Source organism: Onychomys torridus, chromosome 14, assembly GCF_903995425.1.
Source record: "Onychomys torridus chromosome 14, mOncTor1.1, whole genome shotgun sequence".
Classification (NCBI taxonomy): domain Eukaryota; kingdom Metazoa; phylum Chordata; class Mammalia; order Rodentia; family Cricetidae; genus Onychomys; species Onychomys torridus.
Window position 1 is genome coordinate 43,859,121 of NC_050456.1, and position 25,702 is coordinate 43,884,822.

The following is a 25,702-nucleotide window of genomic DNA, read 5'->3' on the forward strand; positions in this document are numbered from 1 at the left end:
GAGACCTAGGCCTTAACCATATAATAGCAGAAAGTGGGTTTGAGGGGAAAATTAGCACCACTGCCTAACCACGGGTGCCCAGGATGGCCCTCAAGTTCACAGAGTGGTTTAACAAGCACAGGCTTGCTCAGTAAGTCATCACTCAACAGAGTCTCAACATGCAAAACTGTTCGTGTCAGCACATGCATTGTCCTTGGGGGTGGGCATGGTGGGGGGGTCACTCTCACGTGTAAGTAATGGAAAGCCATCCCAAGTCAATTGAAATCAAAAGGGAGTGTGTTGACTCTTCATGAAGGGAACAGGAGAGTATGTTAGGAATAACCAAATCCAGGGCTCTGCTGGTGTGAAGTTTTCTGATCTCAGCTGTGTTTCTTCAGTGTGGCGATAACAAGTCACAAGCTACAAAGACCGGACACTGCCTCTTAGACTATTTCCACTAGCCTCATTAACTTGACTTCACCACATGTTCCCAATCATAAAAATGAAAAAAATATATATCATTTTTACCTCCTAGGTTTGGAGAAGGACTAAATGCGCTTAAATATGAACTGTTGAAATGATCGTCATTGCCAGCATCAGGTAAGCTCTTTCCTTTAGTCCTTTAGTCCCAGCACTCGAGAGGCAGAAGCAGGCAGATCTCTGTGAGTTCAAGGCCAGCCTGGTCTACAGAGTGAGTTCCAGGACAGCCAGAGATACATACAGAGAAACTCTATCTCAAAAAACCAAACAAACAAACAAACAAAAAAAGATGCCCCAACACACTTATGTGATCTTTAGTGAGAGGATCCCATGGGAAAAGAGCACCTCTCCTGGGAACTTCAGAAACAAGCACAGACACGATTCTCACTAATTGAAGCAAGAACACATGCCTAAGCCTGGAGTGGAGGCTAGGATCCACCCAAACTGAATGCTTAAACCAAAGGAAGAAAGCATCTTGATGGCAAGTCGGGATTACCAACACCTGTAGCAAAAGCAAGGCGTTGCCATGCACCTGGAAGTCCACGGCTGCAGAACATGGAGATGGGGGAGTCACTGGGGCTTCCTGGCTTGCAACCTGGCTCCAGGCTCACATGCAACCAACCCTGTGTCAAGGGAATAAGGCAGAGAGCAGGACAGCTGACATCTTGCCTCCGTTTATGCTTGGGAACACATGCACAGGTGCACGCATGTATGCATGCACCATACACAAACACAAACATACTCACACACAAAAGTATAGTAAATCATTGTTGCTGCTATTTTGCACAATAAATAATAGTATTCATAAAAAAAGACACTGCCTATGAGGCACTTTTTAAAATTCATTTATTGCTTGAGGCGTTGGATTTGACAAGTATAAAAGTCCCTTTCAATGAGAGTAAATTTTAAAAATATTTGGGGGACATAGTAAAAAATTTAAATGTAATAGAAATAAGTGTTCAGTTATCTATAGGGGGGGGGCATATATTACCACAAAGATTCCACCATCGAAATAACAAATGAGTTTCCTATTGGAGATTGCTGTGTCTAGAATCAGCCATGGATACCTTATAGATGGAGGCAGTTTTGAAGAGACATCTTCCATGTGACATAGAAACACAAATTGGGGGTGAAGAGAAGAGTATATGGGAGATGTATTTAAAAAAAATTAGTGTGTTGTTTATTTTCCCATTATAAAATGAGTTTTTAAAAACCTGGATGCTGGGCATCTGAACTCTGGTCCACATGCAGCAAGCGCTTTGCCCCCAACCCCATCTCCCCAGCCTGTGTTGTTAAGTTTTGGTTAGAGGGCCCATTGGTTTGGTTGGTTGGTTTGGGGTTTCTGTTGTTGTGCATTTGGCAGAGTGGTTTTGTGCTTTGGTTGTTTTCATTCTTGTTTTGAGGCAGCGTCTCATTACATAGCACAAGCTGGCCTCTGATTTGTGATCGCCCTGCCTCAGCCTCCCAACTGCTAGGACCTGACTTTCTGGAGAGAGGAAACTTGAATGATCCCAACCTCTTGGTTAAACAGACTTCATCTTTTTTTAAACAGACAGTAGTCCCATCCACTCCTCATTTACCTAATTTCTCTTACAATGAAGAGATTACAGGACAAAAGAAAAGCCCTCCAGATGGAAGAAGAAATCCATTTCTGGAATTATTAAAAAAAAAAAAAGTCATATGCAAGGAAATGTGGCTGATAAGATATGCCATGGCATGGTACATGACATCAGCAATAACTCGATGCCGAGTGCAGGCACTCAAAAGATGAAGAACACAGACACATGAGCATCCCAGATGGAGATGACTCATCCCCCTGGGGAAAAGCAGTTCCAATCCAGGCTAGTGCTAGAACACTCTGTTCAGTGTTAGCGTCCTAGCCAATCTTGAGGCTATTTGGGTCAGAACCTTTAGAACTATGTAGTGTTGTCTTTCCCAATCCACAGCATCCCCATCACTGCTAGATGCTGTGATGCCCAGAAGCCACTAGTCACTGGCATTCCAGAAGAAGTTCTCTCGGAGGCTTCTGGGCATCCTTGAACCATCTGAATCATAGCACACTGCACATTCCCAAGCCTGGAATCAAAACACTCACCCACAGGAAGACTATCCCAGAGTAAGAATATCAAGGGAAAACAAGGGAGAGAAGTCAAGGTTCTTTCTTCTACTAAAGTCACAATAAAACTGGACTTACTCAGATGAGTCAGAATTTGTCCAAGATATATATGCGTGTGAGTGTGTGTGTGTGTGTGTGAGTGTGTGTGTGTGTGTGTGAGTGTGTGTGTGAGTGTGTGTGTGTGTGAGTGTGTGTGTGTGTGAGTGTGTGTGTGTGTGTGGTGTGTGTGTGTGTGAGTGTGTGTGTGTGTGTGAGTGTGTGTGTGTGTGAGTGTGTGTGTGTGTGTGTGTGTGTGTGTGTGTGTGTGTGTGTGTGTGTGTGTGTGTGTGTGTGTGTGTGTGTGTGTGTGTGTGTGTGTGTGTGTGTGTGTGTGTGTGTGTGTGTGTGTGTGTGTGTGTGTGTGTGTGTGTGTGTGTGTGTGTGTTAAGCTGACATTTACATAAAGTCTTGTGAAACCAAAGCAACAGAGGACAGAAATGAGCTGAGGAATTAAGGTCTCTTGGGAAAAAAAAAAATCACCCAACAAGATTTCACTTATGTGCCATTAAGTTTATATAAACTTGGTGGTGGGGTAAACCAAATAATTAATGGCTATGTAACCACCAGTCAATCATCTGCATGGCTCAAGCCCCAAGAGCACAGATGTCTGCCTGAGAGCATGTTAGAAATGGTTTCCAGCAGTCTCCATACCACTTCCAAACACACACAGACAACTGTTTAGGATGGGATGCCATTCTTGGGCATTCAACCCAAGCCAACCGTACATGCTCCATAGTTTCCTGGACATGAAAGAACAATGTTGAATTAAGAGTCAGGTTCCTATTAGGTTTGTTGTTGTTGTTGTTGTTGTTGTTGTTGTTTGGGGGTTTGGTTTTGTTTGAGACAAGGTCTGACTATAGAGCCCTGTCTGGCTTGGAGCCAGCTATATAGACCAGCTTGACTTGAACTCACAGAGATCCACCTTCTGAGTACTGGACTTAAAGGAATGCCCCACCTGACCCAGCTGTCATGCCAGTCTTGATGTTTAAAGTTTTTAATATTAAAAAATATTTATTTTCACAGACAATGTGATCCACTTGATCATAAGGCTGAAATGTTAAAATGTTAACTTTTTGCTATTTTTAATAGAGTGCTCAAACTTCTTTCTATAATTATTAAATTTAGGGGATAATAAGTAGTGATAAAAAAAAAAACACTTTATTGTGAGAAATACAACCAACATTCTCTAGAGAGCAATAAGCCGTGTGCTCATGCCCTCCAACCTGGCAGAAGTACCGACCCACACACTAAAGCACACACAACTAGCTTCTTGAAGTGTCTTAAAGGTCTCACTACAGAATCCACTTGATGATGAGAATGGACTTCACCATCTGTGTCCGGTGGTGCAAGATTTAGGTTACACACAGAAATAGCAAATTCTCACCGGAAGCCTTTACGGGGGGCCTAATATTTATAGTGTGCAGATGCAGCTCCTAGCTGACCAGGCTGGGAACCATGCTTCAGATCTCTATACACAGAATGTCATGCTGCCTTCACCACCAGATCTCAGCCTAAAGGTCAAGGACAACCCGTCACAGTTCTGCCAACCACCTGCCACCACGTTGTGCTCCAGTGAGGCTCTTCCTCTCCAGGCAGGTTTGTTGATGTGGTGGTGGTGATGGTGGTGGTGGTGGTTTTTGTTGGTTTGGTTGCTGCTGTTTTGTTTTGTTCTGTTTGCTCTGCAATCACTCGGTCACCTGCACAGTTTGTTTGATGACCTCCTTCACCCTCGAAGCCTTTTATGCAGAAGTATAACATAGGTCTCTAAATCCCAATTTTATTCCACTCACCGCGGGTTCCTCAGAGAGACTAAATGAAAATAAAACCCCATCAACTGCAGGCAGCCACGGTGGTCTTCAAATGCTTCACAGTGTGGCATTCACGTTCCAAGTACAGCATTCTACCCAGTAAGTTATCTTTGTCATTCAGGCTGTTCATCAGCACGTGGTGCCTCCCTCCCAGACCAGGATAGGAGGATGCTTCTGAGCCCTCTGTGGAGTCAGTGTGAGAACGCCACTTGTTCTGGCCAATGAATGTGAGCAGAGGTGTCACTTTCTAAAGAAAGCTCAGAGTCAAAGCCTCTTCTCGGTGTCCATTTCCTCTCGTGCCACGGTGATCAATGTGTGTGTGACTGTTCAATCAGCCTCAACTCTGGATAAAGTGCACAATGCTGCAGGGAAGAGATACAAGGTAAGTAAATAACAAACAAACAAAAACAACCCCCCCCCAAAAAGTGTTATTTCATATCACTGTTTGTTGTGGCAACAAAACATCCCTGGCACTCTAGGCCTGATTGAAATGTTATTCTTTCATAGAAAAGAAATGTTGGGGCACTGAGCATCTTGGCAAATGTTACTCTAATCCAAAACAGAAGGAAGTTGGAGTCTCTTACACAATAGCATAGCATGCATATGATTTGTAGATACACAGGTTACCGACAGTCACTTACTAAAGCTGATTTTCCTCCAATCCGGCCCTAGTAAAACTGCTCAAAGCCATTAGATCATCTGCAATCTTCAAAATCTCATAGAAAAACAAAGTTCTTTGACTTTAACCCATTTGTCAAAATCATTTGCAGGGTCACATTTCCAAGACCAAGTCCATTAATCAAACAGGGCTTCATTCTGAGGTACTAAACAAATTAACCAGCTGTTATGTCATTGAGGAGGGCCAGGCTGACCCAGCAAGAGATGATTCAAACAAAAAAGGGGAGCATCCAAGCATAAACAGAATTAGAGAGCCCTCACTAAGCTGTAGCCTCTCACTTCTGAGAGAGTGAAGCCCCGGCCCAGTTTTTGCATATGCAGAAGTAAGAAAAAGTTCAAATACCCCGTATCTGGTTGATTTCCTTTATGTAAAAACCTTAGGAGGTGTTTTGGGGATCTGGAGTGCATATTTGTGCATTGTGTTTAAATGGGGACTCATAAACATGATCACACGTAGTATACCTATAACCTGCACAGTTTCCCTCCTTTGGAACAGTGTAACTCTGGAAGATTCTCCTCCTCTCTGCAGGAAAAGAAGTACTTGGGTTTCTTGTTTAAGTAAAGAAAAAAAACTGTCGTTTTCCATTTGCTTTGAACTGGTGAGTCAGGGAAGGATGGATGATGTCATGTGTTAGCCTGCAATCCCTGATGTGGTTCCCTCAGCTCCCTCAAGCTCCCAACTCCGTCCTGTCCCGCGGGCTGTGGCAGACAGGACTCTCCGGGTTCCATCCGTTCTCCTTTGGCTTCTTCCCAGCCACAGGCTAGCAGCCTGGCTAGCAGGGGATAAAACAGGAAGTCTGCCGGCTTCAGCGGGCTGCGGGACCCCTAGTGTTTTCCCACTCTGCGTCCTGGCCTGGTTCCCCAGAAGTACAAACACACGCACAGAGCCCCATTGTTGCCGCCTTCCCGGCCCACTGATCCTAATATGGAATGCAGCAGGAAGCCCACGATTTCCTGACGCTCGGCAAGCCAGAGGAAGCGAGGGGGGAAACTCCGTTTAAAAGCCCTGCACTCCTCCATGTTAGCTGTGTGGTGGAAAACCAGGCTAGAGTTATCCAAATCCCACCGTGTCATCAGCCAGGCTGGGGATGGGGAGGGCAGAGTGAGACTCTTACAGGCTGCTGAAATTTCTAGACTGCCAGGAAGTCCCGGGAAGTCTGTGCAAATGAGAGCGTCTTAACTCCGGCCACTGGGAGAAAGGGACAGACCTTTGTCATCCCTCCTGCCAAGAGTGTGCTACCTTTCTCTTCCAGCATGCTGAGCGGCCGGGCTTGTGTGTGTCTGGGCCGTGCCTGGGCTAGCCAGCCCAGCCACCGTCAGGCCGCCTGAGCTCCAGCCTGGGGCTGGTCCCACCGCTCCATGCGCTGCAGAAGCTCCAGCAGCAGCAGCAGCAGCAGCAGCTGGAGCCGCCAACATGAGCTGCAGAGAGGGGACTGACAGCAGCTGCAGCTGCGGTGGGCGAGAGGAGAACAGGATCCTCAAGTGCGTGGTGGTCGGGGACGGCGCGGTGGGGAAGACCTGCCTGCTGATGAGCTACGCCAACGACGCCTTCCCGGAGGAGTATGTGCCCACTGTGTTTGACCACTATGCAGGTAGGAAAAAGTGGGGATCAACTTGATCTAAATGAGCGGTGGGGATGGGGGCACCCGTTCAGAGGGGCCTGCCTGGCTTACCCAGAAAGTCAGAGCCAGATGTGGGCCTGGCAGGTACCAGGTTAACTCAGCCAAGAAGGGTGCTAGGATCCTGGGGAGAACCTGTGCATGAATTTACATGGCACCGCCTTCGCCGCTTGAAGCAAATGTGTAATCCTGGAAAATATCCTCCAGATCTCGGGGCCAGAAATTGTTCTCAACATTTTTGCCCTATACTTTCCTAAACTTTTTACGATGGCTTTTTTTTTTTTTAAGTGTAGTGTAATTGCATAAATTTCCATTTTAAAAAAAAAAATCACGACTGGACACGTGGTAAGTAAGAATGCTCTACTTTCTATGCGGTATCTACTCCTTCATGCTAGTCATAAATGAAAATACTAAGAAAATCAGCCAATGAAACATTCTCTTTTTTTCTGGATTACTTGGGGCTTAAATGTTGTACTTTCTCTCTTCTGGGGTGGTAGGTGAGAGGAAAGGTTTCCCAAGCTTTTAAATATTGAGTGGGAAATTAAGTAAAAGATTGCTAGGTTTTTAAGAGTAAAAAATTCAAATGCAAATAAAATCATTTTCAAGTGTGTCCTGAAAAGACAAATTTGAGTATGAACTATTTTAAACCATGTTCCCATGCTGTGGTCACCACTTAATTCTTTCAGGGGACTTTTAGCTTTTGAGTGTTTGAAAGCTTATGGAAGTTAGGTCAGCAGTCTATACCGTGTTTCCCATCTTGGCTGTGACCCGTAAGCTTCCGTATGGGAACTGATGTGTTTCTGTCTGCTCACTGTGGCCTCGGTTTTACAACATTTTCTGAACATCACAATCACCAGTGAGTTTTCAGGGATCTGGGGTCTGGTGGGAGGAAAATTCCTCTCTCTTCACCTTAGCTTGAGATCAGGATGGGTTTGAAGGAAGCGGCCCACAGGAAGTCAGCCTGAGTCTGCTCTGTGACCATTTGAAATCCTCCCTCCAGAGGAAGTAGCGGCTTCTCCAGAGCACCATGGTCACCTCCATCATCCCTTCCTTTTTAAGTGTGTGTATACAGGGTTCAAGGGAGAGATTCACTGCTGGGGGAGGGGGGTCCATTTCCTAACAGGATTTTTATATTTGTAGAAATTCCCTGCAAATTCTAACACCAAATCTTCTTAACTTTTCTGAAAATGTCCTGGGTATGGCTAGGGAAGAACTTTTTAATGAGAATGGGACAAAGATAAAAACAGACTTTTATCTGGGAAATGTAAAATATAGGGCTCGGTACCTTGAGGGAGGGACTCTAATTCTGCTCCCAAAAACATTGTAGCAGAAGTTATTTTCTCCTGTGTCTTCTCAATGCTAGAAAGGAACATGGACAGTCCTTTATTTCTGGAGCTTTCTGATCAAAGATGGAACTGAAAATCTACTACAGGAAAGGATTCTAATGCCTGGGAAATTATGTCTCCAGACACCCATCCCTTGGGTGAGCCAATTATATACAGTCTTTCTTGTTGGCAAGAAAGACAAAACCATCTTTGGAAATGAAGTTAGCCTATTAAGGAAAAAAAAAAAAAAAAAAAAACACTAGAAGTCAAACCAGCTAGACTTTGTTAGCGTTGAGTTATTTTATATTTCAATTATGTGCACAATTACTAAGTGTTTGAGCACCAAAACCTCTCAAAGAAGTTTTAATATTTGGGTTTTCATGAACTAAATTGGATTATTTTAGTTCCCAAGGAATCACGGCCCCTAGACACAAAGCAGTTCTTTACAAATGGTAGATATTCCTGAACATAGTCACCTCGGTGTATGCTATGTACCTCTTTCATATGTGACCATCTCATGTTCTGGCCATGTGGCTAAAGGGGAAAGAAAAGGCAGGAGCCACACTCACACCAGAGACTCACAAAGTGCTGATCTCCATCCCAAAGGCTCCACCCTGCCCATTCTTGCTCCGGCTGTGCATCAGCCTGTAGGTGGCCACCAAGGAGCAAATCAACTCTAAAATATAAGCAAAGGCCCCCTTCCCCATCTGGATCCAGTTTTCAGTCCCCTGAGTCCTACTGACCCACTCTGATATGGCAACAGGAAACACAGATGCTGTGTCTTTAGAAAAGTGACCTTGAAGTCAAGGACAGCTTGTGTGGCTCACTAAGGACGGTCCATCTGGGAGAGTATGTATGTAGTGGTAAGGACAGTGTGCAGCCATACCACATGATCCAGTTCTAATACCGTGTTCTTCATTACTCTGTGACCTTGAGAAAGCTACTTACCCTCTCTGTGCATCTGTTTATAATGGTAATCATGGGGACAATAAAGGTATTTGAATCATCTTTGAAAGCAAAATGAATTCATGTGTGTAAAATTCTTAGTGCCCAACACACTATGTGGGGTCAGGTATGATATCAAAGTCTGTGCACACCATGATGAAATCGAATGAAAATGTTATTAAAAGATAAGAACTACAACAGGGGGGAATGTGATTCCAAGAGTATTCTGTCATAAGAGGAGAGGGCGGGATAGAGTGTATTATTATCCTCATAAAATAGCTACCGTGGAGCTCAGAACTGACAGCCCTGCCTGGCTATGGTGGGAAATGGGATGTTAATTTAAGAGGTGAAACATCAGATTTACATAAGTAATGTCAGAAGACAGAAAAAGCTGGGGGGGGGGGGGGGAGTTGAAGTTTTATTACTCCTAATTTATTTGCCTGTCCTTCCAAACTACCAGACTCCAAAAGCACACCAACTCTGTGTGGCTTTCCTGAACTTCCTGAGGAGGGTTCCTTGATGTGTGTCCAGTCCACCGCTCGAAATGTGTTTACCTTTCTAGGGCACAGCCTGCACCATCCTGTCATGATTTATGAGTTTCCTTACGGCCACCCCCACCCGTCTCTGTGCTGTGACTCTCCTTAAAGGAAGATCATCCCTCTCCACATCCCTCCGGTGTCTCGCTCTGTAGAGGCTCTGATGGTTCCAGACTCCCCTTAAAACACATTCTTAGCTTGGTTTCTGGAATATCTCCTCCTATTTCTGTTCTATACCCCAGCCACTCTCTCCACCTCCTCTGGGCCTTCCCTATCACCCAGGGACTGAGCGGCACAGTAGTTCAGTGGTCAGTCCCTTGGCTCCCTTCTCTAGTTAGCCTTAGGACCCAAGTGTTGGAATTTGGTTTCACAGCTCATGCCGTCATTGATAGACTACCAATTTCATATTTATATCCGTTCCCGCCAAGCCCCAGAGCACTCATCCATGCAACTGCCCCACTCTGTTTATATATCTAACGGGCATCTCCAGCCAATGTTTTCTTTCTGATTTTCCCATCTGCTCTTCCACTTCCCTTCTACTCCACAGAAGATCACCACTGGTTTCTTCTGCCCAGTGGCTGAGAACAAACACCAGTGTAATCTGTGACTCCATTCTTCGTTGAAACCACCCTCCTCCCTCTCCATTCAACCAGCTGTTACTATCCCTTGTCCCTACAAATGAGCTCAGCATTCACAAGGCACCAAGAACCAAACCTGGCCACCTGCCACCACCCGGGTGCCTTTTCTCCTGTCCACACCTCCATCATCTGTCATCCACACTACATAGTGGCCTCCCAACTCCCTGCTTCAAAACCTGCCCCCTATGTGTCTCCACCCAGCTGGCGGGGGACCATCCACAATCTCAGCCCCTCTGTCCCTTCCTTCCATGCAAGTACAAAGGTAGTGTACAAGGTGCTGTATGACTTTGTCCCTCTTGTCTTCTAATGCTGTGGGATGTTCTGTATGCCCTGAATATGTTGCTCTGATTGGTTAATAAGTAAAGTGCTGATTGGTCAGTGGCCAGGTGGGAAGTATAGGCAGGACGAAGAGAGAAGAGAAGGCTGGGAACAGGAGGGCTGATGGGGAGACGCCACGGAACACGTGGTGACACATAGATGAATAGAAATGGGTTAATTTAAGATATAAGAACTGGATAACAAGGAGCCTGCCATGGCCATACAGTTCATTAGTAATATAAGCGTCTGGGTGATTATTTTATAAGTGGGCTTCGGGACTGTGTGGGCTTGGCGGGACCCGGAGAGAAACTCTCCAGCTACATTCTAACACTGTTCTCAGTGTTTCTGCTATGGCCACAGTAGCCTTCTTGCAGTTTCTTATGGAAGACTCCTTGAATACCCGGCATTCTCTCTTACCCTGCCCTAACACCACACCCCTCATCTGACCTAGGATTGATTGGCCACAAAATTTAATCCATGTGTCTGTGCCTGTGTGCTCACAAAAACCACACTTGCACATGCACATGTGCAAACACACATATACACACGTGACTCTGACTTCTTATTCTGTGATAACGTCCTTTGTCATATTTAACACCACACAACGTTGTATGTTTGCTGACTATTGTCTTAGTTAGGGTTTCTATTGCTGTGAAGAGACACCATGATCATGGCAACTCTTATAAAGGGAAAACATTTCATTGGGGTAGTTTGCATTTTCAGAAGTTTAGTCCATTATCCTCATGGCAGGACATGGTGGCCTGCAGGCAGACATGGTGCTGGAGAGGTAGCTGAGAGTTCTACATCTTGTGCAGGCAACAGGAAGTGATCTCAGATACAGTGGACCTCGAAGCCCACTCCAACAGTGACGCACTTCCTCCAACAGGACCACACCTACTAAGGTCACATCTCCTAATAGTCCCTTTGGGGGCCATTTTTTTTTTTCAAACCACCACAGCCATCCTCCGGTTCTCAAAACAAAGCCTGGCATATATTAGACTCTCAGTAGATAATCTTTGAGTGAACTAATTCTAAGCACGCACCATCTTGGTCTCTCCAATATTTGAGTCATCCCTGGTCCACTAAAACTTTGGTAAATAGGGCTAAAGGCACAGTTCTGTGGTAGAAGCCTCCCCTGCCATGCACAAGCCCTAGTTTTGATCCCAAGTACCAGAAAAAAATAAGACTCTCTGACAAATACATAAAGAAATTGCTGGTCCAATATACATTTAAGAATGAGCATACAAAACTATTTTTAGGTATAGTCTATCTTGTGGTGTTTTTTTTTAACGTTTTAGATAATCATTTCCACTTGAATAGCTATTATATAGTAATAATTGTCTTGACCATGGTGGACAGTGTGACAACTACCAAATCATGTAACCCTACAGTGTGTAAATGTCACTTGATTTCCTCCATCTGAATTACACTCAAAAGCTAGCCTAACTTTGGTGTAGCCTACTCAAATAGTTGTACTTCCTATAAATGGAGCATGTTCAAGAATAACCCAAGTTCCCCTGAGGGTTAGGACTGCAGAGCTGGAGCAGCCAGGATAAAGGTAGAAAGGGCCAATACTTTTTGCTATGAGCCTGCCTGATAAAGAACCCCTGGGCCTCCCAAGCCATCCAAGGGAGTCTTAAAATGCCTTCACAGCCTCTGGGCTGTCAAGCTTAACATACAACAAGAACATATCTTTCCACTCTTCAGTTTTGTGACCAACCCCTTACTGATAAAATATTCCCATCCATTAACATTTCACATGGCCTATGGCATCAGAATAAGACTTCCATCTGAGTTGGGTTGGGTTGTGTGCTAAGTTGGGTAGTGTATGTGGTTTGTAGGATGAGGTATCTGGTTGTATAAAATAAGCCAACTCCAGTGAAGCATGTCTCCACACACCTCCATTTGCATCATGCCCTGTCCCAGTCTTCCCACCTAAGGCTGTCTCATCAGAAGCCATTCCATTTGGGAAGTCACTGCTCGCAAACCCAGGCTGCCTGTGCAGGAAGTTAACACAATTCATGGAAAAGAGGAAAATCCAATTATTCTATCAGCCGTGTGAGATACAAAAGGAAGCTGTTTTCACAGGGAGCTGAAAGCCGGTTCTAACTTTTTCCACCAAATTGAATGACAGTTGGCTCAAGGTAGGCTCAGAGGCAGCCATAACAGCTATAACAGTGGATGGAAATGATAAACTGAATACAAACAAAGTGTCAGCCCTACATGTGGTTTCTACAGGGGGCTAGGGATGTAGCTCTATGGTAGAGCACTTGTCTATCAGAAATAAGCTTCTGAGTTTGATCCAGACACCATAAAAATAAAGACTTGTAACATAATTCTGTCTATATGGGAAAATACATTTGGTAGTATCTCTTTTGCCCTTTATGAAAACACTTATAGGCACCCTAAAGAAAGAACAGTTCATTCCTTGGAAATGGCAAGAAAACAAAACTAAAGCAACTTTCAAGAGATTATGAAATAAATCAACAGGTTGTTTTTTGTTTTTGTTTTTGTTTTTTAGATAAGCAGCTGTAATTTATTTTATAAAAGAAAACTATCTTCTGACTTTAGCACAGCCATTTTATCCTGTAGTTAGTTCTTCTGGTGACCATCTCCCTCCTAAAACTCGTTAGGGAACCTGCCAAGTGTCCCCTCTTCAGCATAAACTCAGGTAAGGTTGGAAGAGATCCCTATAGATAACAAAACATGTTCCTGTCACTCTAAAGGATTTAAAAATCTCTACACTGACAAACTGGGCAAAATTCAAATTCATCTTTGACTTCACCCCAGATTACTTATGGATGCCCTTGAACGCCCTTCCTTATTAAGTCATGGACACATGGGGTCTCTCACCAGTTTTCTGATGCCAGAAAACTCCGCTTAGGATAGGGACCAAATGACACCACTAACGTCAACCTCAGTCTGCACCGGGGAGGCCATTAAGTCATTCCACAGAAGGGTACTGACTTCTCAAGCAGCAAGCTGGGCCCTTCATGTACAAGCCCACTTGGACATGGACCCTGCTTTCAGTGGGCTTGGAAGGCCACTAGAAAGGCTGATACAAACAAATTGCTACTTTCTGTTTGCTGGGTTTTTGGCAGACCCTAGTAGGGTCTGAGGACAATAACAAGTCCTTTGCAAAGAAGCACCAGGGAGGAGATTGGAGATCAGCGGTTTGCTGGACTTTTTTTTTCCCTTTCATTTATTTGTTTGTTTGTTTGTTTTTGTGTGCTGGGGGGTTGGAGGCAAGTGCAGATACATTCCAGGCACTTATGCCATTGCACATATGAATCATGGGGGTCTTACCCTCAGACAAAAGTATACATGGTAGTTGTGACAGAGAAGACAAGAGTGGGCTGATCGAATATATTGATCACTTGGTCCCTCCTGACAAATGAATAGCACTCAGATATCTAATGTTATCAATATTCCATCTCCTCTAGCCCATCATCAGGGAGCACAACATGTATGTAATACCTTCTTCCAGACTCTGGGCTGCCTTACCCAAGGTGCAATAACAGAAACCACACATGTGTGTCCTCCCACAGTCCACACTGAGACAGGAGACCAGCTCTCTCAGAAGAGCCTGGAGTGGAAATTGCACTCAGAACACCAAACTCTGCTGCAGAGACAGCAAACTGTGGGAGCAGGCAAGAAAGAAAAGGTTGAATTTGCAGCCAGTATAACGTTAGAAACACCGGCTCCGGGCTTGGAACCTGCATCTGTCATCCATGGTTGTCCTACATACCAGCATTTACCAGCAACACACCAACGGCAGCAGCCAAACCAGGCTTAGGTGGGCAGGCTCCCTCTCAGCGGGCTCCTGGCTCTACACAGCTGGGCTCCCTTTATGGTGCAGGCCAGGAAATGCTTCCCAAATATGATCACATGACTGTCCACTGAAGCTGGGGTAGAGCATTGTTCATCTCTCCTGCTTGAGTGGTCAATAGCAAACAAGTCTGAGGCGGCTCCAGACATCGGCTGTCTCTGTTTCTGACTATGTTGCCTTCTTCTGCAAAGGCAGGGTGACAGTGGGAAGCAAGCATGAAACCCCTCAGGATGCTGGGAACAAAACCACAGGGAACCTGGCTCGTGTGTCGGTCTTGAGCATAAGCTCTAAGTTGTGGAGATCCCAATCGCTCTGCAAAGAGGCAGACTCTCATGTGGCCTTCAGATTTCCTTTCCCACACACACATCCATGACACCTTTTAGTGTAGTTAACAGAGACCAAATAGTTTTCTATAAACAGAGTCAGGGTAGATCCCACCATTAATTCAATGTGCTCCAACTCCAAGTCCCAGAGTATCCTGGCACTGCCAGGAACACAACTTCTTATCTGCACCCAGATCTGACAAAAGAAATGGATGCGGCTCAGGTGTGATCACTTAGTGTACCAGGCTTTTTCTTTTGGGGGGAGGTACCAACCAGCTCCCAAATCATGACACAGAGACTTGTTAGTTATGAATGCTCAGCCTTAGCTTAGGCTCATTTCTGGCTAGCTCTTTTGACTTAAATTAATCTGTTTCTCTTTATTTACATTTTTCCTTGGGGTTTTTTTACCTTTCTTTCTTTCTTTCTTTCTGTATGTCTTACTTTCCTGTTATCTCTATGTCTGGGCAGCTGGCAGCTGCCTGGCTTCTGGCCCCAGGCATGTCTCCCTCTTTCTCCTCGTTCTCTTCTCCTTCTCTTCTCCTCTCTCTCATTCTTTTTCTTCCAAGACAAGATTTCTCCTCCTATTTATTGGCCCCACCTATTCCTCTCCTGCTATTGGCCAGTCAGCTTTTTAGTAGACCAATCAGGTGCCTTAGGCAGGCAAGGTGAAACAAATGCAACACATCCTTACATCATTAAACACTCATCCTTACGTCATTAAAAAAATGCAGCAGAAACAAATGTAACACACCTTTACACAGTTAGGGTAATATTCCACAGCATAAACAAATGTTACCCGTCTTTACATGGATAAATATTCCACAACACTTAGGATTTGTCCACGTTCACAACGCAGCCATGGTATTCATTCCCAATCACATCGCCAGTTTCATTTATGCCTCTCCAAGCAGAATGGTAGCATTAATAATAAAGCTGAAATGACACTGGGATGTGTGACCACAGCAAGAAGAGCCATAGCCTAATAGCATCAGTGCTATGATTCAGGCATATTCAAATATCTTCATACATTAATCCATGCCTCTTCACAGTCATCCATTTTCTCCATTTTGATAATGAAAATTAAGCATTCTTCAAAGATTAAATTGCTTATAAAAAAGTATGGGGAGACAATGGAGTAGTAAGCACTATTGATCAATAGATACGTTAGTGACATTAACCAAAAGCCACTGTTAGTTAGGGTGTGCTATGCTAAGCTGCAACCGCAAATAGACACAATGTTAACGTGTGGCAGAGGATCCTTTGATGCTGTTAGGTTCCTGGTCCAGTGTTCAAGTCAGGAGAGATGCTTTCCTCCACGCAATAACCTAACAACTCATGGCGCTTCCATTCTGTGATCTTGATGCACTCTAGGATCCCTTGGCTATCGACATCGCAATGAGAAAGAGAATGAGGTGGCTTGAGTGGAAATATTTAAATATACATCCTGGAAGTGACAGATGTCATTTCCTGTCATTCTCCATAGAAGATGATGTAGTCACATACCACCCTCAGTGCAGGGTAGGCTTGGGAAAAGCCCACCTCTGTGCCCAGAACAAAGAACATACTTTGGTTGAAATGAGCTGCCTCTTTCCAGCCACCAAATATTTTTACATACTTTTCCTCACACATAAAGCAAACATAACCTTTTCCCCAGATGGTCCACCCAGAGTCCCCTGTGTCATACCACCATGCCAAGGTCCAGCATCAAGAGGTGATTCATAGCCCTCTCTATACGACTCCAACATGGTTCCTTGTGGTCTAATAATAGCCAGTTCTCTAACGTGGTTCTCTAACCATCCCTGCTACCACGGTAGAACAGAAATAGGGTGTCCAAAATATTCAATCCCTTTCCAGAAAGAGGAGAAGGGAGACAAAAACAGAATAATGAAACTCTAGTGAGAATCATAAGAAAGTCCCCCTGCACCCGCTGTAAGGAAGGGCCTTAGGATGACCCTGATAGCGTTGGCTAAGAAAAACTTTGAGAATTATTCTTAACTTCCCTGGCCTGGGCTTCCAGAGGTTCTTCTTCCTTGTCTGTCATCCCTCATGACCCACATCTAAACTGATCCTTGTGGAATATGAGTTTTAGGGAGCTGGGGGTAGTAGAACTATCTCAGCTGACTACTTGACTGTGTCCTCTGGGATGCTCAGTTGCGAGTTTAGAAGCATGAGCATGTTAAATGCCAAGGTTTCCGGTTAGTTGCTGAACCGGTCATCCTGTCAGGACCAAAGCATGTCTTCCCTAGACAGTCTCATGAAGTATGTTGTATTGTGTGCTCCCTTGGTTCTCAGGCCAGCAATGGCTTCTGGGGCCATGTGAGGTAGCTTAGACAGGAGTGTGACACGCACACCCTAGCCAACGTTCAGAGACAATTCTGATTTAGTAGACGCTCCACAAATGTCTGCCGCTCAGATTCTTTCTCTTAATACTTCCTCATGGATCAGGGCACCCATGGCAGGGTGTTCATGTGGAGGTCAGAACACAACTTTCCTAGTCAGTTCTCTCTTTCCACCATGAGGATCCCAGGGACCAAACTCAGGCCATCAGATTTGATGGCATGGGGCTGAGCCATCTTCCAGATCAACATTCTTTTTCAACTGTATCTTCTATCTGTGGGGCCCAGAAATAATGAAACTTGTTAACTCTATGAGGTCTTTAACGTGTTTTCTATAAATCTCTGATTTTTAAAAATAATTTATATTAAAGTTCTGTGTGTGTGTGTGTGTGTGTGTGTGTGTGTGTGTGTGTGTGTGTAGGTCAAAAGTCAAACTCCTCTGTCATCCTCAGGCATCATTCACCTTGTTCATTGAAACAGAGTCTCTCTCTGGGTCCTGGTGCTCACTGCTTAGGCTAGTCTGGCTGGCCATCAAGTTCCAAAGTCCCTCCTGTCTCTCCCTCCACAGCACTGGATTCCAAGAGCATACCACCACACCTGTCTTTTCAGGTGGGTGCTAATGATGGAACTCAGGTCCCTGTGCATGCTCAGCTAGTGCTTACCATCGGGCCACCTCCCCAACCTACTGGTTTTCCTTTTCTTGAAGTGTCTTGCTGTGTAAAGGACACAGGAAAGCACAGGAGCTCAAGGACCAACTAGCCCACACAGGCAACAACGACAAGAGGCCATGCCTCAGAACAAGATGGAAGGTGAGGATGGATACCCAAGGTTATCCCCAGGCCCCTACATATGCCTCCACACACACTACACACCACACATGAACACACACACACACACACACACACACACACACACACACACACGCACACGCACACGCACACGCACGCACGCACACACATGCACAAAGATCCTTGTAAAACACACAAAAGATTCTTGTAAAAATTAAAATATGGGTCCAAGCCAAGACTGCAAAACTAGGAGAAGGAACTGTGAATATGAATTTTCTATAAGCAGTCTAGGCATTAGACAATACCTGTGAAACTCCTGCATTGTACTTCAAAACCATTGGAACATCACATATTCAGAATTGAACTTTATGTTCAACCAATGTCATTTTCAAGTGTGATCATGCACGCATGCATGTGTTTCTCTGTGTATACACTCATATGAGGGAGCAGGCTAAGTTTACAGGCATGCACCACCATACCTGCTTTCAGTATGAATTCTGGGGATCTGAACTCAGGTCCTCATGCTTACACAACAGGCACTTCATCTGCAGCCACTGCCCTAGTCCCTGAAGCTTATCCAATTTATCAAATTCAGTAAACCTTTCTTTATACTAATGGAGATGCCTATAATCAAGCCAGAAGGGGCAATTTCACAGTCAACCATCAATCAATCAATCAAGCAATTTACAAACAGATACACATACAAATTTCTGGCTTGGGAGTTTCTACCAGATCGTGTGAAATAGAAGGGGGCTTTTGGAGTCTCTCGGAAACAGCTAGAAAACTCCTAAATCGTGATCTGGAAAAGGAGAACTATCCCCAAGGCCGAGACAGAGAGAGACCCTCACACAGAAAGGTCACAGATGTGCTGGGAGAGATCTTGTGAAAGGAGGCCTAGAAGGCTCTGAGTCTGGGAGGAGGAGTCAGAACCCAGCCAACCTGGGCATGCTGTGTGCCAGCGGCTGGGAACCCTGGCACTTTGGCACAATCTACAAAGCTGCCCAACCATGGATTCTTTTCCCGGAGGCTGCTGCCTGTAGACCAAATCAGCAGGAGGACTGTGGGGCCTTGGGGGAGGACCGAGGGGAGCTGGGGAACTCCTCCTCCCGTGGGAAGCAGTAAGGGAAAGCATTCAGGTCCTGGGGTGGTTGGGGTGCAGCTCTGTCTGGGAAGGATTATTGTTGCTCCATGTCCATGCAGCCCTGTGATTATGAAATGAACAGTAAACATCTGTTTCTCCATTGCAAACCCTGCTGTTCTGCTTCATGCTTTGACCTAGCATTTGGGGGAAGGAGGGTGGAAATCCTCCTCCAGAACTATTTTTCTGAGTCCAAAAGTCCTCCCAATAAGCTAGCATCTGCCTGGAAGAGAGAGAGCGTGTAAATTGTGGAAGAGGCCGGAATTCTCTTACTGGAACTCCCTGTCCTTATCAGGACAGTCCAGTTGACAGGCAATCCTGCCGAGGCAGCCAAGTCTTCCCCTGCAGCCTCTCGGGCTCTCTTAGTACAAGTTGGTGGATCAGTCCTCAAGTGTGCTCTTTTGCTGCTGTTGTTTTCTTTTCCTTTATGTTTTTTTTCCAGACAGGGCTTCTCTGTGTTGCAACCCTGGCTGTCCTGGACCTCACTCTGTAGACCAGGCTGGCCTCGAACTCACAGAGATCCACCGGCCTCTGCCTCCCCGAGTGCTGGGATTAAAGGCGTGTGCCACCACCGCCACCCGGCTCTCAAAGTGTAATCTTCTGGCTAGAGAACAATGTGTGGCCCAAGCAGAAGACCTCGTGGACAAAAGGGGCAGTTATGGTCACAGTTCATTAATCAAAATAAGTTGGTAACACTGAGCAGTAGAGTCTTCCCTATGTGTCAAGCCCTGCGTCGCCCTTGCTGTCTTGTCTGAATGCCACCTTAGATGGTAGGTGTCCTTTGTCCGAGGGCAAGCGAACAGAAGCTCAAAGGGACATCGGTCGTCCCACATCACGTGGCTAGGAAGTGGCAGAAGTGAGATGCAGCTCTCTCCCATGGTCACCTCCTCAGCAAGGCCACACCCCCTGGATTAGGTTGTGTTAACCTGTTTGTTTACTCCTGGGCTTTTATATTATTTATTCCTGTAATCCTGTTAAGATGCTCCCTTCCTAGAAGATATACCTGCAGAAGGCTAGGTTCTTTCTATGTTGTGTGCTCCTATGTTCCCAGCACCTGTCATGAACCTGCAGCAGCCACCCAGACACCTATCTGGAGTGAGTGAGTGAGTGAGTGAGTGAGTGAGTGAGTGATAGCCAAGAGTTCCAGGGCAGTCCTAACCACTGCACTTCACGGAATGCATCACCCTGTGTGAACTATCAAGACAGGTTTCTACACTGAACTTACCATCCCTACACCCTGAGAGGATAGACCCTAAGTATCATGAGCACACAAAGAATGACCTTGTTTAAAACTTTTTTAAAAATTAGTTTGGGGGGGCAGTATGTTTTATTCTAATCAGGTTTCAAAGCTGTGAGTTCTGAGTGCTTTAACTAGGCATACGGTAGTTTTCCTAGCTGTACTAAGGACTTGTTTTTAGCTGTTTTCTGCTGCTATGTACTAGAAAAAAAAAAAAAAAGAAGAAGGAGGGGAGCAACTCAGTTTGTTAAGGAATGTAGTGTAAAACTTTTCTTTCAAATCACGAGGCTAATTAAGAGGAAAAATAATAAGCAAGTCAGCTCCTGAATGTTCAGCACAGATAAACCTCCTAAGAATTATGAGTGACACTTGGAAAATGCAGCTACTCATTTGCGAAAAGTATAGCAATTTGCAGACGGTGTGCTTGCAAGACGTGCAATGGATCCGTTCATCTGCACTAATCACAGGGCACTTTGCACTTGTCAAAGCAAGAGCTATAAAGAGAAAGAAGGCTGTGCTCTGGCCTCTGGACTCCCTCCCTCTGCTTATCCTGGCTTAGCTCACATTAAGAGCCCTAAATGCGTCTTTGCTGGAGTAAAATGAAATCCATGTGATATTTGCAATAGTTCAAGCTGGCAAATAAGAGCCCTAAGAATTTTCAAGAGTAAACATGTTTTACTTTTCAAAAGAGACCGAGAGTGGGTGCTAGCTTGTTGAGTGTCCATGTCGGGCTTCGCTTCAGAGAAGCTGCTCCATTATTCCACTTGTCTTCCCATCATAAAGCTCACATCAGACTCCTTCTTTTTGATAAGCCACATCTCTCAGGCTATAGATCAGAGTTACTTACTCTCCCTTGAGGTCAGTGGAAATTGAGAAAAACCTCATTATCACCCTCAGAATAATGGCTCTTCGTGCACTCGAAGACCAGGAAAAATCCATCCTTGTTATCTTGAAACACTTCAGCCAGTTTTTTTCTTGTCCAGTTCCCTTCATACCTGATATTCTTTCCCCCTTTTTGATGAGCAGCATCTTATGAATTTACTCAGGTCAATCACAACAATATGCACTTCAGACACACAGCCAGCACAGACGAGTTTCACAATGTTTTTGGCATGAATAAGTGAAGGGACCCCAAGACCAAGTTCTCAGCATGAAAGAGATTTATTTGCCCCAGAGGGACAAAAGGCTGGGATAAGAGACAAAGACAGGAGATAGAGGAGGAGGGAAAAGGGGAGGGGAACAATGGAGAGGGGAAGGGGTGTTTGTCCCAGAGAGGGGGGACAAAGGACCACCTCAGGATAGAGAGGATAGACATGGTGCATAGGAAAATGGCAGTTTATAAAGGTAAAGGGGGAAAACTTGTGTTAGGATGAGGTGTTTAATTTTGATTGGACATGTTAATTAGGTGAGCCAAATGGGGGCTTTTGATTGCTGACCTCAATACTTTGAAAGCTGGACCTTGGCAGTCAGCCGCAGGAGAAGGAAGTGACCAAATAAGAGAATAGACCTTGGAGGCAAGCTCTAGGAATGTAATCTAATGGATTTTAGCAAACAAGAGGGACTAGGGGGAGGGCAAGGCCTGCCAGAGCCTTGTCTGTCATGCTCAGGCCACCTAGAGTCCCTTCAATAAGTATCTTGCAATGTAGTTAGGTATAGCCCTAACAGTATGGATTAGCCTTAACCATCACCATCATCATCATCATCATCATCATCATCATCATCATATGTATAGGTGTTTTGCCTGAATGTATGTCTACGCACCACATGAATAGCTAGTGCACACAGAGGCCAAGAGGACATGCCCTGGAAATGGAGTTACATATACAGTAGTGAGTGCTGGTAATCAGACCCAAGTCCTCTGGAAAAACAGTGCCCCTAACTACTCCGCCATCTCTCCACACCCCCTAAATAATCTGTTAGATCACGCTTGTCCTTTGCTTTTGTCCCTCACCACTCAGATTTATCAGTCAAGTTGACAAATGCAGAGAGTTGAAGTCATCAACATGAAAGCAGTTTCCTTCCCAACATTCTAACAACTATCCATGCAATAATCCTGATTTATCTACATTAGAAGGTCATGTTAAGGCTTTCAAAAGATAAGATTTATTCAGATCTTAAAATTCATGTAATTTTGAGTTCCCCCCACCTTGCAATTCAAGCAGCCGTATAGGGCATGCTGAAGAGAATACTTGATCGCAATGCCCTAGGTTGGTGTTAAAGAAGACATCTTGGTTGCTCTGGTTACCGTGAGTCTCTCAAATCTCATTTTAACAGATTATACGAGGACTCAGTACATAATATATAGAGACTGTGGTGGCTAATATTGATTGTCAATTTGGCAGGATCTGAAAATCATTGAGGAGACAGTCTCTGAACATGCCTGTGAGGGATTATCTAGCTTATGTTCATTGAAGTAGGAAGACCCATGTTAACCGTGATTGCAAGTGAATAAAAAGGGAGAAAGAAAGCTAAGAACTAGCATTTGTGGCTCTTGCTTCCTGAGTGTGGATACATGTGACCAGTTGCATCAGGCTCCTGCCTCAAGGACTTCTCCGCCATGATGGATTGTCCTCTCCAATGATGAGCCAAAGTAAACCCTTTCCCCTTTAAGTTATTTTTGTCAAGACACTTTAGCATAGAGACAGAAAAAGTAACAAGACATAACTAAATAAGTACTATTGGCAGGTCACAAGTCAGCCTCACATTTCATATGCTGCTTATCTAAATCAATACCCTAAAATCTTTAAGGGTAGTCAGTACACATTAGACAAACACCCTACTCAGCAATATCATTTACTCCAAACTGAATTCTAGTTTCACAAAGTACACTCTGTACCTGGGTGTGTTGTGTGAAGACTTTTCCTGGGGAGACACAACACACACATCTACTCACTCCAGATAGGGAGCCTGTGACAGACCAAAGTACAGATACCACCAAAGTCCAACTTGGTGAACCAATGAGTTTTATTGGAGTCACTTACAGGAGCAGAAATGACTCAAGGACAGCCACATCACCAAATCCCGCCCTGGCACTGGAGATGGTTCTCAAAATATGGGGAACTGAAGCGTACTGCATAGCCCACAGGCAGCTCAAGAAATTGGAGAGTGTCCTTTCCAAGTGACTCTGACCATGTCCCAGGCAACTTGGATGGTTTCTGTTTCTTCCAGGAAGCTGGTCTAGTCTGACTCTTCTTTGCAACTTGGCTAGTCTGAGAATGACTCTAAGTACTCTTCTTTTTTTTTTTTTTTTGAGCTGAGGATCGAACCCAGGGCCTTGTGCTTGCTAGGCAAGCACTCTACCACTGAGCTAAATCCCCAACCCTCTAAGTACTCTTCATTGCTTACTGTGGCAGGGAGGAGGCTAGTGAATCTGATCAGTTTCAGGGACTTCCTGAAGCTATTTTGAGTTGTTTACTTACCTGCTTACAGAGCTTCTCTGCAGGATGAACTGTCCAGATCTTGGAGGAAATTTATTCAACACTCCATCCCTTCTTCCTGCTCTTACATTCTTTCCACTGCTTTTTCTGCAATAATCTCTGAGCTTTGGAGGAGGAGATTATAGATGTCCACCTATGGCTAAGAATTAGGCCGCTATGCCACAGCATCACTGTGCCTTAGCAATCATTTATTCTCCAGAGCATAACCAGAGGTTATGAGTTGAGGATGACAACAATGGTGGTCTATAGGTGTAAACATATATTTAAAAGGCAGCTTGAACAGGCACATCATATTCATCTAGTAAAAGCATAGAACTTGCTTCCCACCTTGGGACCTATGACCTCCCCAGCCACAGGTTTTTGTTTTTGCTTTCAGCATGGTATATAAATGCCCCCTTGTGGAGTGGACCTTAAATCCAATCAAAAAGTTGTTGGTCTTATCTGTTGTAGGGAACCTCGAAGTTGGCTCAGAACACCCCAAGACCAAATTCTTCTGCACAAAGGATGTTTATTTGCCCCCAGAGAGACAGAGAGAAGGGAATAAGAGACAAACATAGGAGATAGAGGACAGGGAAAAAAGGAAAGAGAACAAAGGAGAGTAGGCAGGAGTATTTGTCTGGGTGGAACAAAGGACTGCCTCTGGATAGAGAGGAGACAGACATGGCGCACAGGAAAATGGTGATTTATAAAGGTATAATGGGAAACCCCATGTTAGAATAAATGTTTAGTTTTGATTGGGCATGTTAATTAGGTGAGTCAAAGGGGGGTTTTGATTGCTGAACTTCAATACTTTGATAGCTTGGACCTTGGTAGTCAGCCTTAGGAGGAGGAAGTGACCAAATAAGCGAATAGACCTTGGTGGCTAGCTTTAGGAATGTAACCTAATGGTTTTTAGTGAGGCATAGGGAATGGGGGAAAACCTGCCAGAGCTATGCTTGAGTGAGCTTCATCTATGATAGCTGGGCCACTATTGTACAAGCAGACACATCCTGCCTGGCACATATCAGTGTTTTAGGACTCAGGGTCCACAGCCAAGGTGGAGTGTTGGTGACAGTTCACCAGCAGCCTGCATGGTCCCCTTTGGCACTATGAAAGCCAGCCAAGGGAGTGGGAATTACCATACCAGTTCAGTCCCAGTTTAATTTCCCCACATTCTGCAGTCATAGCATGCACATATGGTTGTCTTCAGCAATGGGGTCTCACTGTCTAGTCCTGGCATACAACTAACAGCAGTAGCAATAACCTTTGTGGTTTGCGGCCTCAGGGGCTTCCCTGGCCAACAACTCACAGGAAGGTAGCCCACCCTTGGCACCGAAGTTTTCATTCAATAACCTTATGGCCTCTGGGAGTGTCCATTTCCACCCATGTAGGATACCTTTGGGATTTTTATTTTCCTTTCAGTTAACTTGGCTGTAACACAAATTGCAAAACGGTCTTATTAATAAAAAAAAAAACAGAGCCAGATATTGGGGTGAAAGCTGAAAGATCAGCAAGACAGAACAAGCCATAGCCAATCTCACCTCGCCAACTCCTCAGCTGATCCTATTTCCTCCAACTGAACGCCTCTGAGTCCTCACTGGGAAGGGATCTCAGCTGAACTGCTTAAAAGCCTCTAGCTCCTGGTCCTCAGGCCTTATATACCTTTCTGCTTCCTGCCATCACTTCCTGGGATTAAAGGCCTCTGTCCTTCCGAAGCAAAGACATGATATCTCAAGTGCTGGGATTAAAGGTGTGTGCCGCTATGCCTGGCTCTGTTCCCAGTGTGGACTTGAACTCACAAAGATCTAGACAGATCTCTGCTCCCCGCCCCCCCCCCCCGAGTGATAGGATTAAGGGTGTGTGCCACCACTGTCTGGCCTTTATATCTACTCTAGTGGCTGGCTCTGTCCTCTGATCACCAGATAAGTTTAATTTGTTGGAGCACAAGTAAAATATCATCATACCCAGGCTTGGTAGGGTTGTAAGGTCGGTGGAAGTACCATTGTTCCTGGTTGCCTCTCCAATGCCTTTCCAAATCTGCAAAACTCTCAGAGGTCAGTATTATGTCAACTATGTAACAAAACCTTCTCCAGAGGATGTGCAGGGCAAGGCAACATTTGGAACCACCATCCCGTACAATAGTGGGGTTACAAA

The 25,702-nt window shown here is 44.9% G+C and overlaps 1 protein-coding gene across 1 annotated transcript in view; it reads left to right on the forward strand.

The window, feature by feature from the left end:
• Positions 1 to 6,068: 6,068 nt before the first annotated feature.
• The window catches only part of Rhoj (ras homolog family member J), an 88,948-nt gene continuing 69,314 nt past the window's right edge, over positions 6,069 to 25,702 (forward strand). Inside the window, exon 1 of the mRNA XM_036206080.1 lies at positions 6,069 to 6,692. Coding sequence (XP_036061973.1) covers positions 6,515 to 6,692 — 178 coding nt within the window. The 5' untranslated portion in view covers positions 6,069 to 6,514. The remainder of the gene's footprint in view (positions 6,693 to 25,702) is intronic.